Genomic DNA, 19,973 nt, shown 5'->3' on the forward strand with positions numbered 1-19,973 from the left:
GCCAGCCAGTCTGCAGCTGTGGACGGTGCTTCGCCAGCCGAGCAGGATTCCTCGGCGGACACTTAGTGAAGCAAGGGCATCAGAACCCTTCCTCATAGATAGTTCTGGCTGGTCCCATACCCCAAAAACCACCACTCTTGGACATAGCTCCACCCTCGCCCCCACAACCTTGGACATCGCCTCAAAGAAGGCTGTCCAGAACTCAACAAGTCTGCGACATGCCCTAAACATGCGGGTGCGGTTTGCCGGGCCTCCCTGGCACCGATCACATTTGTCCTTCATCTCTGGGAAGAACCTGTTTATTCGGGTTCTTGTCAGGTGTGCTCCACCTCCACTTCACCTTGTGTAAGTGGAGTTGGCCCTGCTCAGTGCTTTGCTCCAGAGTCCCGACCCTATTTCTATCCCTAGTTCTTCCTTCCACTTTTCCCGTGTTTCGTCCAGTGGGGAGCGTCCCCTTTCTGATAGTCGTCCATACAGCTCCCCGTAGTTCCTCCTCCCAGGTTACCCATGTCCAGTGGTCCCTCTAACACTGTGCGTCTCGGGGTCCGTGGGTAGGTTGTCGTCTCCTAGCTTAGGGAGTTCTTAAACCTGTAGGTATTGGAGTTCATTCTCGTTGGATAGCTGTAGTATCTCTCAGTCCTTCTAAGATCGCTAGCCTGTCCTCTGTGTCAAGGTCCCTGATGGTCAGTGTTCTCTCTCTCTCTCTCTTTCTCTTTTTCTCTTTCTCTTTCTCTTTCTCTTTCTCTTTTTCTTTTTCCCCCCCCTCCCCCCAATCTTGTCTCCACCTCCTAAACGTGGCACCTAGCATGGCTGGGGAGAACTTGTGGCTGCCGCAGATGGGGACCATATTGGACGGTTCGGTTAGGCTGAAGTGCTGTCTCATTTGGTTCCTGGTTCCGAGTGTGGTTACCACCACTGGGCTTGTTGACTGTTTGGCTGGCGGGGATGGGCGTGCTGCCGTGGCGAGGGACCCGAAGGTCGTCCCTGTACAGGAGCTCTCTTCCACCCTTCTCCTATTCCATGCCTGGTTCTTTCGCCCATCCCCACTCTCTTTCTGCAGCGGCTATCCTGTGTGTACTGTAGGTTTGGGAGGACCAGCCCACGCCTCTGCAAAAGTCATAATCAGTTTGTCGACCGCGTTGAAGAAGGCCTTGGAGATGTAGATCAGTGTGAATCTGAAACTTGGGCAGCGCATTCATCTTGGTCGTCTGCACCTTCCGCACTAGGAAGAGCGAGGCTGTACTAGGAAGAGCGAGGCTGTGTGTCGGTCCTTTTTCACTTCCTCCGCCAGACTGGTCAGGTTCCCTTTGGGAATCCGTGTCCAGTCGTGGGCAATCTGGATCCCCAGATAGCGGTATTTGCTCTGGGCTAGTTTGAATGGTCGTCCGGCCAGCTCTGCCTTCCTCCCTTTCGGGTTCAGGGGGAAGACTTCACTCTTGCTCAGATTGAGCTTGTAACCCGAGAAGGCTCCAAACTCTCTCAGGAGCTTCATGAAATTCGGCCCCATTGTTGATAGGAAGAGGGGGTGGAGTCATCGGCTGGGGAGCTAAATTTGTAGTGGAGACCCCAGACAATGGCTTTGCTCTTCCAACTATTTAAAAAAAAAAAAAAAAAAAAATTAGTGTACCCAGTTCCCCCCCCCCCCCCCCCCCCCCAATTAAAGGGGCAATTTAGCATGGCCAATCCACCTAGCCTGCACATCTTTGGGTTGTGGGGGCGAAATCCATGCACACACTGGGAGAATGCGCAAACTCCACACTGACAGTGACCCAGGGCTGGGATCGGACCTGGGACCTCAGTGCTATTTTAAGTAGAGGAAATTTCTGTTCATCCCGCATTGGGTGTTGGATAAGCAGCCTGATAATTTAGTGACTTGAGGCAGGAGAGATGTTGTTGAAGTTCAGCTCAGCATTGTTTGCGGACATGTGCAAACTGACAGTCTTTTCCGATGATGTCGCAGTTGGGAACTTATAAATGGGAAAGATTTCAATATCTAGTAAAATTGGTATCCTGTTATTTCCTTTTTTTAAAAATTGTATTTTATTACAAACCTGTATCAAAGCAGGTTACAGCCAATAAACACCCTGGGAAACATACTTCCCAACAATCACCTATACAGTCTGTACAGAATTTTCACCTTTTTCACCCTCCACCTCCCCACCCCCCGTGACGAACAGTTCCTCAAACACGGTCACAAACACCCCCCACCTTTTTAACCACCCCGCCACCTTTTTTTCCACCCCGCCACCTTTTTTTCCACCCCGCCACCTTTTTTTCCACCCCGCCACCTTTTTTTCCACCCCGCCACCTTTTTTTCCACCCCGCCACCTTTTTTTCCACCCCGCCACCTTTTTTTCCACCCCGCCACCTTTTTTTCCACCCCGCCACCTTTTTTTCCACCCCGCCACCTTTTTTTCCACCCCGCCACCTTTTTTTCCACCCCGCCACCTTTTTTTCCACCCCGCCACCTTTTTTTCCACCCCCCCACCTTTTTTTCCACCCCCCCACCTTTTTCTCCGCCCCCCCACCTTTTTCTCCGCCCCCCCACCTTTTTCTCCGCCCCCCCACCTTTTTCTCCGCCCCCCCACCTTTTTCTCCGCCCCCCCACCTTTTTCTCCGCCCCCCCACCTTTTTCTCCGCCCCCCCACCTTTTTCTCCGCCCCCCCACCTTTTTCTCCGCCCCCCCACCTTTTTCTCCGCCCCCCCACCTTTTTCTCCGCCCCCCCACCTTTTTCTCCGCCCCCCCACCTTTTTCTCCGCCCCCCCACCTTTTTCTCCGCCCCCCCACCTTTTTCTCCGCCCCCCCACCTTTTTCTCCGCCCCCCCACCTTTTTCTCCGCCCCCCCAACCTTTTTCTCCGCCCCCCCACCTTTTTCTCCACCCCCCCACCTTTTTCTCCACCCCCCCACCTTTTCCTCCACCCCCCCACCTTTTCCTCCACCCCCCCACCTTTTCTCCACCCCCCCACCTTTTCCTCCACCCCCCCACCTTTTCCTCCACCCCCCCACCTTTTCCTCCACCCCCCCACCTTTTCCTCCACCCCCCCACCTTTTCCTCCACCCCCCCACCTTTTCCTCCACCCCCCCACCTTTTCCTCCACCCCCCCACCTTTTCCTCCACCCCCCCACCTTTTCCTCCACCCCCCCACCTTTTCCTCCACCCCCCCACCTTTTCCTCCACCCCCCCACCTTTTCCTCCACCCCCCCACCTTTTCCTCCACCCCCCCACCTTTTCCTCCACCCCCCCACCTTTTCCTTCACCCCCCCACCTTTTCCTCCACCCCCCACCTTTTTCTCCACCCCCCCACCTTTTTCTCCACCCCCCCACCTTTTTCTCCACCCCCCCACCTTTTTCTCCACCCCCCCACCTTTTTCTCCACCCCCCCACCTTTTTCTCCACCCCCCCACCTTTTTCTCCACCCCCCCACCTTTTTCTCCACCCCCCCCACCTTTTTCTCCACCCCCCCCACCTTTTTCTCCACCCCCCCACCTTTTTCTCCACCCCCCCACCTTTTTCTCCACCCCCCCACCTTTTTCTCCACCCCCCCACCTTTTTCTCCACCCCCCCACCTTTTTCTCCACCCCCCCACCTTTTTCTCCACCCCCCCACCTTTTTCTCCACCCCCCCACCTTTTTCTCCACCCCCCCACCTTTTTCTCCACCCCCCCACCTTTTTCTCCACCCCCCCACCTTTTTCTCCACCCCCCCACCTTTTTCTCCACCCCCCCCACCTTTTTTCTCCACCCCCCCCACCTTTTTCTCCACCCCCCCACCTTTTTCTCCACCCCCCCACCTTTTTCTCCACCCCCCCACCTTTTTCTCCACCCCCCCCACCTTTTTCTCCACCCCCCCACCTTTTTCTCCTCCCCCCCCACCTTTTTCTCATCCCCCCCCCCACCTTTTTCTCCATCCCCCCCCACCTTTTTCTCCATCCCCCCCCCACCTTTTTCTCCATCCCCCCCCACCTTTTTCTCCATCCCCCTCCACCTTTTTCTCCATCCCCCTCCACCTTTTTCTCCATCCCCCTCCACCTTTTTCTCCATCCCCCTCCACCTTTTTCTCCATCCCCCTCCACCTTTTTCTCCATCCCCCCCCCACCTTTTTCTCCATCCCCCCCCCCACCTTTTTCTCCATCCCCCCCCACCTTTTTCTCCATCCCCCCCCACCTTTTTCTCCATCCCCCCCCCACCTTTTTCTCCATCCCCCCCCACCTTTTTCTCCATCCCCCCCACCTTTTTCTCCATCCCCCCCACCTTTTTCTCCATCCCCCCCACCTTTTTCTCCATCCCCCCCACCTTTTTCTCCATCCCCCCCACCTTTTTCTCCATCCCCCCCACCTTTTTCTCCATCCCCCCCACCTTTTTCTCCATCCCCCCCACCTTTTTCTCCATCCCCCCCACCTTTTTCTCCATCCCCCCCACCTTTTTCTCCATCCCCCCCACCTTTTTCTCCATCCCCCCCACCTTTTTCTCAAACTCCCCTGCTGAGCTCCTTAACTCCTACTCTTATCTTCTCCAACCGCAGGAAGTTGCACAGGTCACCCAACCATGCTGCTACCCCCTGCGGCGATGCCGACTCCAGCAAAATCCGTCGCCGTGCAATCAGAGAGGCGAAAGCCATGGCATCGGCCTTCCTCCTCTCCATGAGCTCCGGCTTCCCTGAAACTCTGGGGTTTCTGCGATATCTGGATATCGCCACCAAGTGGTCCGGGTCCACCTTGTTATTTCCAAACACTGTTGGGATGCTTTTAATGGAACACAGGATGGTTTTTGAAGTTTGGGAATTTGCCTACTAGCGAAATGTCATTGAGAGGCTCTTTGATACATTTGTAAACTGATTCGTAGGGCACGATTCTGCCAAAAGATTTAGAAGTTAATTTGTGGCGGGTTTTTCAGGGCGTTTCGCCGAGTTCCCCATTTCTATTCAATGACACTTAGTCACTTTTCTGCCCTGGGGGTTTCTCACCAGTTTAGCCCACACTTTCCCACTCTTCAGGCCCCTCACCTATCACCCACCCAACCTCCCAGAGGCCCCTACTTACCTGCCCTGCATTCCTGCACCCTTCAAATCCCCCCTCCAACCTCATCCCATGATCATGGCCTCCCCACTACCTGATAATAGTAATCTTTATTGTCACAAGTAGGCTTACATTAACACTACAATTAAGTTACTGTGAAAAGCTCCTAGTCGCCACATTCCGCGCCTGTTCGGGTACATGGAGGGAGAATTCAGAATGTCCAAATTATCTAACAGCATGTCTTTCAGGACTTGTGGGGGGCAACCGAAGCATCCGGAGGAAACCCACGCAGACACGGGGAGATCGTGCAGACTCCGCGCAGCCAGTGACCCAAGCCGGGAATCTAACCTGGGACCCTGGCACTGTGAAGCAACAGTGCTACCCACTGTGCTACCGTGCTGCCCCTACCTGGCCCTTTGCAGTACCACCCGGGCACCCTTGCACTGGTACCCAGGCAGTGCTCCTGTTTGGCCGTGCCGCTCAGGCACCTGGTCAGTGCCAGGGGGCCACCCTGCACTTGCCCTGACCACCCAGGAGTCTCCAATGGTGCAGGAGACCCCCCCCCCCCCCCTCCCCCCAGGGTGCTGTTCCACCTGGTCCACATTTGTGCAGACCAGCACTAATCGTTGCCAGGCTGCAGCTTCACTGAGAAGGCCAAAGAATCGAAGGAGGCTGATGGATCTCGGGCAGGTAGGTCTTAAATAGGTTTACGACCTACTTCCGCGAATGTCATTCGGTCCTGCCCATTTGGGGCGTGGTTCCGACTACGACTTCTCACGGAGCCTTTCCCAGCATTCTCCGGCTGCGTTGCGATCAAGTGAGAGCACAACGCGGCCGGAGATCTGCGCCTTTAGAGGCTGATCTTACAATTGATTTCAGACTTACCGTTGCAAAGTGTAAATTTCACTCATCAGAATCATAGAATCATGAGTTTACAGTTCGGAAGGAGATCCTTCAGTCCATCGAGTCTGCACCGGCCCTTGGAAAGAGCACCCTACCCAAGCCCACACCTTTGCCCATCCCCGCAACCCCACCCAACCTTTTTGAACACTACAGGCAATTGAGCATGGCCAATCTACCTAACTTGCACATCTTTGGACTGTGGGAGGAAACCGGAGCACCCGGAGGAAACCGACGAAAACACTGGGAGAGCGTGCAGACTCTGCACAGACAGTGACCCAAGCCAGAAATCGAACCTAGGAGCTGTGAAGTAACCGTGCTAACTACTGTGCTTCCGTGCCACCTCTGTTATATCGTGTTGTAAATTGCTACAGCATTACTGGGATCATTTCTTGCCTTACCTTGGCGGTTTGCACTTTCTGATAAATAGGTGGAAGTCTCAATCTATCAGTCTCGGCGTCAAATATATACAAGCTCATCAATGACTGAGAATCCTCTCCCCTGGGAGTAGAGAATTCCAAAGTGTCTCAGTCCGAGATTTCGCCTTTTATCTCCATTTAGATTTCAACCACGTAGTCTAGACTTGTCAGCCGGGGAAACGGCCTCTGGGCATCTATTCTGTCAAACTCTTCCAGAATCTTCCGTTTCAATTAGATAACTTTTCGTTCTTCTAAATTTTTCGTAAAGGGCAATGAAGAGTCCACACCAAGTTTGGTTGAAACAATACTTACTTTACGGAAAGCTCCAATAGATCCCTACTGGGTCTTCCCTAGTCGTGCATTACTGGCTGAGTTCAGGGTCCCCCGCCCCCTTATTGGGGAAGCTCCTACTCTACAAGATCCACGGGGTAGTTAATCATCCCTATTCTCGAAGACCCATGGAGGTTATATCAAGTTTCCAAACATTTTCTATTTTTTTCCGATTAAGGGGCAATTTAGTGTGGCCAATCCACCTACCCTGCGTATCTTGGGTTGTGGGGGTGAGACACACGGAGAGAATGTGCAAACTCCACCCGGACAGTGACCCGGGGCCGGGATCGAACCCGGGTCCTTGGCGCGTGAGGTAGCAGTGCTAACTATTCCGCCACCGTGCTGCCCTAAAACTCCCCCCAAAATAGGCCGATTCTACTCTATCCCTCTTCTCGGGGCAAGGCACTCATTTCGGAGATCAGTCCAGTAAACCTTTATGCTCCTTCCTTGGGTACGTCACACGGTGGCACAGGACACATCAAAGGTGGTTCCTGTCTTCAGACCTTTCTGGAAATTTGCCTGTGTGTGTGTGTCTGTGAGGTGGTGGGGAGGAAGGAGAGTATCCGGACCTGCATGTTGCAGTAGCGGTCTTTCTCCGGGTGAGTAGAGAGGAATCACTACCGCGTGCAAGCAATAAGTTGAGGTTGGGTAATTTCAACACTTGTCTTTTGTCTTTCAGGGGATGATGGCTTTGACCTGAATGATGCTTTCAAAGACGATCCTCCTGCTAAAACTGCACCCCCAGGTATGTACTGATGACTAATTTTATTAATGGCCTAAATTGTGTGCATGATTTAATGCATGCATTTATGTAGTATCTTTTGAAATTGAAATGTCTTTGAAGATTTGACAGTTATGCAAGAAAGGGTTACTTTGGCTTGTTCGCTTCGATCTGATAGACCCTTGGAAAGGTTTGCAGTGCTGTAGGATCACTAGGTGAGACATTGAGGGCATGTTTTCATGTTTCCCCTGCCCATTTACACGTTAATAAAAGCCAAAGGAAACGAGCACCAATTTACTACCAATCGTTTGTTAGTTAGAATTATGGGTAGATCTTCTGTTATCGTGGCTTGTCTCCGTAGTCACTGGTTTCTTACTCTGGAAGAGATGACGATGGTATTTAAGACCTACCTACGATGGTCTTTCATTCAAGCTAACTTTATTTGAATCATTAACTATTTAGGTCATAGCTTATTTCTCCGGTGCTTCTCGCTCGTCATCTCAGAGTGACAACACTATGACGTGCCTCCTCACGTGCTAAATACCTATTAGAGTTAACTCTTTATTCTACAGACCTTGGGCGGGATTCTCCGACCCGGCGCTGGGTCGGAGAATCGCCGGTCATGGGCCACTCTACGCGGCCGGCCCACTGATTAACCGGCCCGGATGGGCTGAGCGGCCGCAAGAAAAGAGCCAAGTCCAGCCGGCGCCGTTCTAACCTGTTCTGGGCCAGCGGGACCTTGGCGTGCAAGGATCGCATGGCGGTCTTTTGTGGGGGGGAGGGCAGGGGTGTCCGACCCGGGGGGGGGGGGGGGTGCTCCGATGTGGCCTGGCCCGCGATCAGGACCCACCGATCGGCGGGCTGGCCTCTTGAGGCTGGGGGCCTCCTTTCCTACCCGCCGGCCCCTGAAGTCCTGCGCCATGTTGCGTCGGGGCCGGCACGTTGTAGGAGGCCACCGCATTGGCGCCGGGGCCACTGCGCATGCCCGGATCCTGCAGCGCACAGTTCGCGCCGGGATCCGAAGCTGGAGCGACGCGGACCGCCCCAGCGCTGTGATGGTCCCCTGGAGGGGCCAGAATTAGTCGTGGGAGCAGCCCGTTCACGCAGTCGTAAAACGCGGCGGCGTTTACGACGGCGCGGACACTCTGCCGCGGCATTGGAGAATCCCGCCCCTTATTCTGCTGGCCACCAGAAATGAGGAGGGACCTTTCATTAAAAGTGAAGTCATTGGGATCAACTGACAACCGTATGTCTCTACCTGCTGGATTGGCGTCAGGCTTTCTCCTTGCTTACTAAACATTGTATAGAAGCTGGTGCACCATTTTTGAGTGTCCAGTAACGAGTTCCCTGGTGCAGTCGGGGGGAGGTCGAAGCAAGTCTGGCATTTTTGGTCTGCAGTAGCGTGGGGATTTTGAGCCTTGGAAGGACCCATGTTTAATCTCCTTGGGACACTGAATAATCTCACTGCTGCGGTAGGTGCTGTTGATGTCTGGTGCTCCAAACTCTTCGAACCCTCTCCAGATTAAGGTGCAGCTAAAGGTTCTTCACATTCAGCCTCCCTTTGCACAGGGAAACATAAACTAGAAATTTGCTGAATGCACACAGCAGTAGGTAATCTGGTTATTGAAGCAGGTTAATAGCTGTAATGTATTCCGACCCCAGACCAGACCCCAACAGTGGCTAGGATACTCGACCGAAACCTCAATGTTTGAGTTTATTTGTGAGACTGTGCGGAAAGAATGATTCACTCCAGAAATGATGCATGAAGAAATAGGGTTTTGCTATTTTTAAAAACAAAACTTTATCATGAATACAAAATATAGTTTTAACTTTGCACCCGAAAATAACTCAGTTACCCCTTAATCGAATACAGGAACAGGGGTGTGTTGCTGCAATTATACAGGGCCTTGGTGAGGCCACACCTAGACTATTGTGTGCAGTTTTGGTCTCCTTTTCTGAGGAAGGATGTTCGTGCTCTCGAGGGAGTGCAGCGAAGGTTTACCAGACTGATTCCTGGGATGGCGGGACTGTCATATGAGGAGAGATTGACTAGGTAGGGATTGTTCTCGATGGAGTTCAGAACAATGAGGGGGGGATCTCAAAGAGACTTATAAAATTCTAACAGAACTAGGGTAGATGCAGGAAAGGTGTTCCCGATAGTGGGTGGGTCCAGAACCAGGGGTCACAGCCTGAGGATTCAGGGTAAACCATTTTGGACAGAGATGTGGAGACATTTCTTCACCCAAAGAGTGGTGAGCCTGTGGAATTCATTACCACAGGAAGTAGTTGATCCTAAAAAGGTTGAATATATTCAAGAGGTGGCTAGATATACCAGTTGGGGCGAATGGGAACAGAGGTTTCCGGGAGAAAGTAGGATTAGACTATTGAGTTGGATGATCAGCCATGATCGTGATAAATGGCGGAATAGGCTCGAAGGGCCAAAAGGCCTCCTCCTGTTCCTATCTTCTATGTATCTATGTGACCCCTACTATTTAATTTTGCATTAAACAACCACAAAAGAAACATACAGCTCTCAATCTACCTTACTGTGGAAGAATTGTGGACCCATCGTCGGGCAGGTCAAAATTCAACTCTTCTCTCCAAAGCTTGCTTCAAACAACCCTACTTCTCTAAAGCTTTTCAAAATGTCTCTCTGCATTCCTTGGCTCCACCCAGCAAGCTGATAAACAAATTATCTCTGTGGGCTGCAAAGCGCCTGAACTCCCCAGGGACATTCCCAGTCAAACCACGGTCCATGTGTCCAGACAGAAAGACGCATTCCTTTTTCAATTTCACCTTCTGGCTGCTAAAAGCACCCAGGCCCTAAAAAAGAGAATTATATTTTTAAAAACATGACTATTACAGTCAAACACACTCTAGCCCCAGGCATTTAACCCTCAAGTTGACCAATGCTTTGAAGTTCAATATTCCTAGTATCTTCCACTCGTCACAAATATCACAGAACTTAGCCCTTTACAGTGGTCCTGGAGACTTCCCAAAGCTACTCGGTACTGTTTTGGTACAGTTGGGAATATTGGGCGGGATTCCCCCAGCCCTGGGCTGGGCCGGAGAATCCCCGCGAATGGGCCACGCCGCCCCGGCGCCGGCATGCAATTTTCCACACAGTGGAGAATCGGCGCGGGCCGCTATACTCAGCCGGCCTGCTGATTCTCCGGGCCGGATGGGCAGAGCGGCCGTAAGAAAAGAGCTGAGTCCCGCCGGCGCCGTTCTAACCTGCTCTGGGCCGGCGGGACCTCTGCGTGGAAGGGTCTGGTGGCGGCCTGTGGTGGGGGTGGGTGGGGGGTCCGACCCCGGGGGGGGGCATCCGATGTGGCCGAACCCGCGATCCGGGCCTACCGATCGGCGGGCCGGCCTCTGTGTCTGGGGGCCTCCTTTCCTACGCGCCGGCCCCTGTAGTCCTGCGCCATGTTGCGTCGGGGCTGACGGGTTGAAGGAGGCCACTGCGCATGTCCTCGCTAGCGCAGCTGCGCATGCGTGGTCCCACGGCGCACAGTTCGCGCCGGGATCGGCAGCTGGAGTGGCGCGAACTGCTCCAGTGCCGTGCTGGCCCCCTGTAGGGGCCAGAATTAGTCGTGGGAGCGGCCTGTTTACGCCGCCGTGGACACTCTGCTGCGGGATTGGAGAATCTCGTCCATTGTTATTGTTGCCTCTAGGTTTCAGAGTTCTGGATTTACACTCCGTTCCCAGTATTTGAGGACTTCCACTCATATAAATCAAAAAATCCTTATTTTCCTTTCTAGTGGTTCAACCAGATGTCAAGGCTCCCTTAATGGTATCTGATGAGTTGAGTGGTGTTCTTGCTGACGGTTTAACCTCTTCCATGGTTAACACTGTCAGTAAATGCTTGGATGGCCATTTTATATTGGCTCTGTTTGCAGGAACTTGCTAGAAAGGAAGTAGCAAATGAAATGCAAGGTTATAAATGTTTTGAGAGCAGAGGGGCCATTCGATACGTCAGTACGTTAAAAGTCACCATAATTCCTGATGACCATTGGCTGCTTTTCCCTTTTGAGGGGAAATGCTGACTTTGAGGATCACCAGACCTCCGGCGATGGGCAAGGTTGAGAAGGTGGGACACCAACCCATTAGGGAGCCTGCATTAATTCTTTTCCATTTTACTTGAAATGTTAGTTAGCCTTATGTTAGGATACTGGATGAACCCCCAAACAACTTTTTAAATTTGTAGAAATGAGGAAAGGATACTTCACTCCAATCGGTATCATTTATGTTAAAACAAATTTTAATTTGTGTACACGATTAACCGCATTAACATCAAAGAAATAGTTTTACAATTATCAGTCAAACAGTTCTTAAACAAAAGGGAAGAACAAATAAAAGGCCTGAATGCACTATGTACACCTGCCACTAATTCCAATTAAGTAACCCAATACAGTTCAAATGGCACTTCTAAATAAAGATAACAAAACAGGTTACTTGCTTAGCTGTGTAGATACATTTGGAGAGAAATCCTTTCAAGAGCAGCCCAGTACACTTATGCTCAACCGAACAGCATTTGGCAAGACTGTTCCACTTAAAATCATATATTGGAAAGCAAAACTGCAGACAGACCTGGCTCCTTCAATTAATTACATCACCTGTATTCCACTAAGTTGTCATATGACCGGTTTAGCTCGCACTATATACACTCCCTCAAATTATCTATACCCCAGGTAACCACCCAGTATATCTTTTAAAAAAATAAATTTAGACTACTCAATTCTTTTCCTAATTAAGGGGGCAATTTAGCATGGCCTATTCATCTACCCTGCACATCTGTTTGGGTTGTGGGGGTGAGACCCACACAGACACAGGGAGAATGTGCAAACTCCACATGGACAGTGACCCAGGGCCGGGGTTGAACCTGGGACCGCGGTGTCTTGAGGCAGCAGTGCTAACCACTGCGCCACCGTGCTGCCCTAACCGCCCAGAATATAAACACTGTTCCATTAGTCCTTCATGTGCAACTAAAATGAGTCATGATTACCTCCCTCTTTTATGATACCTTAATTACAGCTTTCGTAGACACCATTCCTATATGTATTTTAAACCAGGGTTTTTATACAACAGAATATTACATAGATTACATAGAACATACAGTGCAGAAGGAGGCCATTCGGCCCATCGAGTCTGCACCGACCCACATTAATCCCTCACTTCCACCTTATCCCCGCAACCCAATAACCCCTCCCAACCCTTATGGACACTAAGGGCAATTTATCATGGCCAATCCACCTAACCTGCACGTCTTTGGACTGTGGGAGGAAACCGGAGCACCCGGAGGAAACCCACGCGGACACGGGGAGAACGTGCAAACTCCGCACAGACAGTGACCCAGCGGGGAATCGAACCTGGGACCCTGGCGCTGTGAAGCCACAGTGCTAATCACTTGTGCTACCGTGCTGCCCTCTTGTGCTACCGTGCTGCCCTCTTGTGCTACCGTGCTGCCCTATGTATAACAATTTCTACATTCATCATACTTGATGAATCGTGTAATCTTAAAGTTGGAATGAAATGGAATGGGTGGCAGGTTTCTGTATGCAGTATCCCGTTTCTTTTTTTGGAAACACTTTGAAGCTTAGCTGAATAAGTGCAATATTACCCAACTGCAAATCCTTATGCTCTCCCCTGCCTCCCTCTGGGAGAATGCTTTCCAAACCTATTCATACAGAGGCTGTAACATTTGACCATATTGTTACAATCTTAGTAGAGACCAGTAACAACAAAGAAATAAGGAATCTCAAGTTATTTTCTAAGGAAATTAAACCACGAGACTTCTCAGTTTGAAACCAAATATTTTTTACTGCACCAAAGTCGACACCGTGGTTAGCAATGCTGCCTCACCGCACCAAGGATCTGGGTTCAATTCCGACTTTGGGTGGCTGTGTGGATTTTGCACTTTCTCCCTGTATCTGCGTGGGTTTCCTCCATGTGCTCTGGTTTCCTCCCAAAGTCCAAAGGTGTGCAGGTTATGTGGATTGGCCATGCAAAATTACCCCTTCGTGTCCAGGGATGTGCAGGCTAGGTGGGGTTACGGGGTGATGGGGAGTGGGCCTGTTTGGGGTGCTCTTTCAGCGGGTTGGTGCAGATTCTATGGGCCAAACGGCATTCCTGTGCACTGTAGTTCTATGATTAATTAGCAGGCAAATTGTGCTTGAAGATGAACTAGAAATTGCACCGTATATGACTGATGCCACAAAGACAGATCTTATGAATTAATGCAGCAACCCATTTGGATTTTAGTGATCACACTGTCACAAAGCCTTTCAAAGTCTGTCATCTTCTAGAAGCTTGTCAGATCCCTGAATGACTACAGCACAAAAGCAACCTGTTTTCCAAGGCATGGGGCGGGATTACCAGAGTACCGCGCTGGGCCGGAGAATCGCCACAACCGCGCCACGCCAGCACGTGATTCTCCGAGGAGTGGAGAATCGGCGCAGTTTGCACCAGCGCGGTGCCGGTCGCGGGCCACTGTCCGCGGCCGGGCCGCCGATTCTCTGGCCATGGTGGGCCGAGCGGCTGCGTGGAAATGGCAGAGTCCCGCTGACGCTGTCCGCACCTGCTCGCAGCCGGCGGGAACTCTGCACGCAGGGTCAGAGAGTTGCCCTGTGGTGGGGGGGCTCCTTCACCGGCGGGGCCCTCCGATGGGGTCTGGCCCATGGTCGGGGCCCACCAATCGGCGGGCCGGCCTCTCCAGCCCCGGCCCTATTTTGCTGAGCGGCCGGCCCCTGAACCTCCGTGCCATGTTGCGTTGGGGCCGGCCTGATGAGGAAGTCCCCCGCGCATGCGCAGGTTGGTGTGCGCCCAGTTGGCGCCGGGAAGGGAGGCTGTAGCGGCGTGAACCGCTCCAGCGCCATGCTGGCCCCCTGTGGTGGCCAGAATCGGTAGTGCCCGTTTTGCGCCATCGTGACACACGACGGCGTTTACGACGGCGTGGCCACTCTGCCTCCATTTCGGAGAATCCCGCCCATTGTATTCAGCACAAATGGCACATGTCTGCAGAACCTGTTCCACCCAATCTGGATAGCCTAGAATAATCCATCACTGTTTTGTCCAAGATGTGGAGATGCCGGCGTTGGAGTGGTGTGAGCACAGTAAGCAGTCTTACAGCACCATGTTAAAGTCCAACAGGTTTCAAATCACTAGCTTTCGGAGCACTGCTCCTTCCTCGGGTGAATGAAAAGGTAGGTTCCAGAAACATGTATGTAGACAAAGTCAAAGATGCAAGACAATGCTTTGAATGCGAGCATTTGCAGGTAATTAAGTCTTTACAGATCCAGAGGTAGGATTAACCCCAAGTTAAAGAGGTGTGAATTGTCTCGAGCCAGGATAGTTGGTAGGATTTTGCAAGCCCAGGCCAGATGGTGGGGGATGAATGTAATGCGACATGAGTCCAAGGTCCCGATTGAGTCCTTACTCATGTGTGCGGAACTTGGCTACAAGTTTCTGCTTGGTGATTTTGCGTTGTTGCGCGCCCTGAAGGCCACCTTGGAGAACGCTTACCCGGAGATCAGAGGCTGAATGCCCTTGACTGCTGAAGTGTTCCCCGACTGGAAGGGAACATTCCTGCCTGGCGATTGTCACACGATGTTCATTCATCCGTTGTCGCAATGTCTGCATGGTCTCGAAAATGTACCACGCTTCGGGACATCCTTTCCTGCAACGTATGAGGTAGACAACGTTGGCCGAGTTGCACGGGTGTGTACCGTGTACCTGGTGGGTGGTGGTCCCGCGTGTAATAGTGGTACCCATGTCGATGATCTGGCACGTCTTGCAGAGATTGCCATGGCAGGGTTGTTTTGTTCAAGTGATGGAGACCGCTTGCAGAACCTTCTCTTTATTCTCAGCTTCTGAATCTAGTCTTTTCTTATGCCACGTGCGGCTTGTCTGTCCTGCCCCAGTGGACTCAACAACTGTTGTTGAGCAGCTTGGACTGATCTGTGTCCTTTTTATATCTTTCACCAAGGTTTCAGTTTCAATGTTCCAACCTCAGCTTGCCCCTGATTTTCTTGTGACTGGGAAGGTTTATTTGTGTTTACCTTGTCTGCTTCCCTTTTGAGTTGCATTTCCAATTCAGTTTCTATTTTGAGATGGGGTCTGCCTCAAAAACATAAATTTAACAATTTAGATTACCTCACTATATTCTGCAGATGTATTTGGGTGTTCAACACTATTCTAATTGCACATTACTTTCTTCTGCAGCTGTGGATCCTAATTTTCCTGATATCGGTAAGTTTTTATGCCTTTTTGCACAGTAATAATTTAATTAGAAATATTAGGCGGGATTCTCCATCCAGCGATGCCGGAATCGTGGGACGCAGTGGGCGGAGAACCACGCGTCGGCCGAAAATAGAAGCTGGTGTCGGGCACCCAATGGAATGCCATGCTCCGGTGCCTTGACAGCTGTGTTAATGCATTCCACGCCGTGTGTGGTGTGGGCATGCAAATTGTACAGCAAAGGCTGTTGGTGTATCATGGAAGGGGCCGCAATGCCCTGCTTCCACCAGGCGGAATTACTGATGGCGAGGTTCACTTATGGTATTAAAAATTGTGAATTGGGTGGCGTGGTTGCTGAGGGAGAGAGTGAGGGGGTACGAACAGTGTCCAACATTACTCTCGTGTGCTGAAGTTGTGCACTGGCTGGGGGCATCTGCCAGGGTTAGTGGGGGGTGGTGAGTGGAGGGCGACATCATCTTGGCTGGGAGGAGGGTGTGTGGAGTGCTTCTATACAGCTGCTGCTTGTCAGGATCTCCAGTGCCGATTCTGACCCTGTTGGATCAAAGGCATTGGAATGTCACTAGTTCCATGTGGCGCTGGTGCTAGCCTAGTAAGGTGTCCCGAATGGTTCCCGGACTGGCGGCGCTTTCGGAACTGTAGAACATTGGCGATTCAGTCCCGGAGTCAACACTGAAGTCTCTCAAATGGAGAATTCCGCCCATTGTTCTTCAGATGACAGTTCTACAGAATCGGTTAATTCAAAGGCATTAGAATGTTTTTTGATTAGATTTTGAACCAAACCGATCATCTATTCTTGAGGGAGTATCATTTTCAGTATTACCTCAAACATTAATTAGCAGTTGGATAATGTTGTCCTTGTTGCCTATTGTGGACCTGTTGGTTGTTTACACTATTGCATTAATTTTAGAATTATTTAGAGTTAACAATGTGATTTGAATGCTGCTTATTTTTCAACCAATATGCAACTCATTTTATATCCATCCAATTGCACATGTATCAAAACACATTACAAATTATTAGCTGCACCTCCTATCACTGTTGCATTCTCTTACAATTTGCAAATTCACTGAAAAAGATACTAGGTAACAACTGGTTTTTGTCCCTATGAAATAGGGATTCAAGCATCAATTCCTGCTGTACAGTGGTCCGTGCCAAATCTTTCCCCATTTACACTTTTTTCTATTGCACATCCCTCGGAAGTAGATGCTGTTTGCTATTGTATCATATAAACCCATGAACAAGGAGCAAAAGTAGGCCATTCAGCCCCTCGAGCCTGCTCTGCCATTTATTAAGATCATGGCTGATCTGATAGTCATCTCAAATCTGAATCCTGCACCCCTGATAACCTAGGCTTACCAAGAATCTATCCACCACTGCCTTAAAAATAGTCAAAGACTCAGGATCCTCTACTTTGTCTCATCTCCGTCTAAAATGGGCAACCCCATATTTTTAAACCGTGGCCCCTAGTTCAAGACACCTCGGGATCTTTGCATGTTGCAATCAAGTTGCCTCTTTCTCTTTTGAGCTCCAGCAGATACAAGCAAGGCCCATCCAATCTTTCCTCCTAAGGCGATGCACCCATTCCATATATCGGAAACAAAAACAGAAAATCCTAGACATTCTCAGCAGGTCTGGTAGCAACTGTGGAGAGAGACAGCGAGCTGACGTTTCGGTCTGGATGACCTCTTTGTCAAAGCTTTGATAAATTGTTTGGCCCCTTGTTCCGCACTGTAACCAGTCACTGTTTGTCGATGTACCATTTGGCAATGTACTCTGTCGATCATTCTTTTTTTGTCCACTATGTACGTACTGTGTAAGTTCCCTTGGCCGCAGAAAAATACTTTTCACTGTACTTTGTTGACAATAAATCAAATCGCAATTTTTTGTTTCGGATTCTAGCCTCCGCAGTAATTTTGCTTTTACATTCCAGGTATTCGTCTGGTAAACATTCTCTGAACTGTTTAATCCTATTTATTATGCAGACCCATTTTCTGCCCAGTTTCGTTATTTAAAAAAAAACCTTGAGTGGTCTCATTTGGAACCTGCCAAAGGCTTTTTGGAAATCCAATTGTATTGTGCTGAGTTCCTCTTCCTCTATCTGCACCAATCCACTTTGTTGAACAGGGTCTCCCCTTTATAAATCCATGCCTGCAGTTATACGAAGGCTACATACCTAAGAATATAAAACAATAGGGCCAGACCACTCGTCAAGCCAGCTCCATTATTCAATAAAGTCATTGTGATCATCCACCCCAACTTGTCTTCTCCCTTTATTCCACAGAATCTTTTTCAAAAAAATCCTCTGAACCCAAACATCCTCGCAAAATTAATTAATGGTGGGCAATAAATACAACCTAGCCACATCTCTGAACAATATTACAAAAAATCTCCTGCTTCTCCTTGAAGGCATCGCAGCTTTGAATGTTCCAATTCCTGACCAAACTAGACACACCAGCAAGGGTCACTCGATAGATTTCAGAAATGGGGAACCATGCTTCCTTCCCCCTACCCTCCCAGGCTAGGGGTATTCGAAGCAAATGGCAGAGGAGACCTAATAACTCTGCACCTGGCACGGTTTTGAATCTGCGTTCACAGCAAGGGTGTAACTTGCTTCTACTGTTGTTTGTTCTTAATGACCTTACTGTTTCTGTTTGCTGCCTTTTTCTTCATCCCAGCAGCTTTATTTACATTTGTCTCACTCCCTTTGTGTTTATTCTGTAGCTTTGGATTTTGGTGATCCCAAAGACCCCGTGCATCCAAAGAAACCGAATAGCAATCGTAAGTGTTCATGATTCACGTTTAAGGCATCAGTAACACTTGCAAGATTCATCTATATTCCTTTTTTGTGTAAAGAAAAAACATGCATTGGTGACAAGACATCGGATAGTCCAAATTATTTTATGGTCCGTGAAATAGTTTTATATCCAGGGCAGCACGGTAGCACAATGGTTAGCACAGTTGCTTCACCACTCCAATCCCAGTTCGATTCCTGGCTTGGGTCACTGTCTGTGCAGAGTCTGCACGTTCTCCCTGTGTCTGCATGGGTTTCCTCCGGGTGCTCTGGTTTCCTCTCACAGTCCAAAGATGTGCAGGTTAGGTGGATTGGCCAGGATAAATTGCCTTTAGTGTCCAAAAAAGATTAGGTGGGGTTACAGGGAAGGGTGGAGGCGGGGTGCTCTTTCCAAGGGCTGGTGCAGACTCGATGGGCCGAATGGCCTCCTGCACTGTAAATTCTATGATATCATAGTCACTGTTGTGATGTAGGAATCTAAGCAGCCAATTTGTAGACAGCAAGGCTCCATAAAGTGAAGTTATTGGAATACTAATGTTGGATAGGGACTAAATCAGGAGATGGGAGGTTTCCTGCTGTTGTTAAAATAATGCTGCAGAGCCTCTTGCGTCCACCCAAAGGGCAGTGGCAGTGCTGACAAAGCAGCACTCCCTCAGCTCCGCACCCTTCGCATGTCAGCCTAGCCCTCGTGCTCTCTGGAAGGAAGATCTTGAACTCCCAGCCTCCTGACTCAGGCAAAAGTTCCACTGCGTAACAACCCTGACGTTTTACCAAGAAGTTCCTTACATTTGTATGGAAGAAGTTGACACACTGCAGTTAGCTTCACTCCCTGGGCTTATGCACATAGTCATGTCAGGCATCCTGGTGCCGCTGTGAGGGAATGTGGCTGTTAGAACCACCTTTGGCATGAGATGTTGAACCAAGTCTACTGTGCCGGTAGTTCCCGTGGATGTTTAGGATCTCGTGGCCCGGTTCAAAGGCGAAAATAAAAAAAGGGAAAGAAATCTGTTTTCCCAGACTATGGTTTTTCCCTCCATCAGCAACCCAAAAGAGCTAGAACCATCATTAATTACATTAGTGCGATTTTACCGTCTGCATAATGACTGCCACATTGGCCTAATTGAGTGTGACCTGTGCATTGGTGATCCTGTCGCTTGTGTGACTAAAATGTCATGGGTTCGGTTCCCGCTCCAGGGAACATGTAATCCAGACTGACACTGCAGCATTGAGAATATTGTCATCCTTCAGATGAGATGTTACTCTAAGGTCCTGTAGCGCACAATGACTTACACAAGTCGAGGTGATGAAGTCTATCGAGGCTTTATTAAGCAAGACTTGTTCCCCAGCAGCTCAGTTACAGAATGTGGCTGCTGGGTGTACTCGAGCTCTTATACTCTGCCTTCAGGGCGGAGTCAGAAGGCGGCAGATCCAACCAGGACCCGGGACATGTCAGCCAATAGCCTCTCGACTTCACAGGTACCATATTACCCCTAATACATACCGCCACAGGTCCCATCTATTCTCTTGAGTTGTTGCAAAA

The 19,973-nt window shown here is 50.2% G+C and overlaps 1 protein-coding gene across 2 annotated transcripts in view; it reads left to right on the top strand.

Annotated features, from left to right (window-relative positions):
- The window catches only part of cd99 (CD99 molecule), a 98,679-nt gene that overhangs the window by 50,961 nt on the left and 27,745 nt on the right, over positions 1–19,973 (top strand). For both annotated transcript variants that reach the window (XM_072477350.1, XM_072477351.1), the window contains 3 exons: positions 7,345–7,410; positions 15,607–15,633; positions 18,364–18,420. In XM_072477350.1, coding sequence (XP_072333451.1) covers positions 7,345–7,410; positions 15,607–15,633; positions 18,364–18,420 — 150 coding nt within the window. The remainder of the gene's footprint in view (positions 1–7,344; positions 7,411–15,606; positions 15,634–18,363; positions 18,421–19,973) is intronic.

The sequence above is a fragment of the Scyliorhinus torazame genome, chromosome 15, assembly GCF_047496885.1.
Source record: "Scyliorhinus torazame isolate Kashiwa2021f chromosome 15, sScyTor2.1, whole genome shotgun sequence".
Taxonomy (NCBI): Eukaryota; Metazoa; Chordata; class Chondrichthyes; order Carcharhiniformes; family Scyliorhinidae; genus Scyliorhinus; species Scyliorhinus torazame.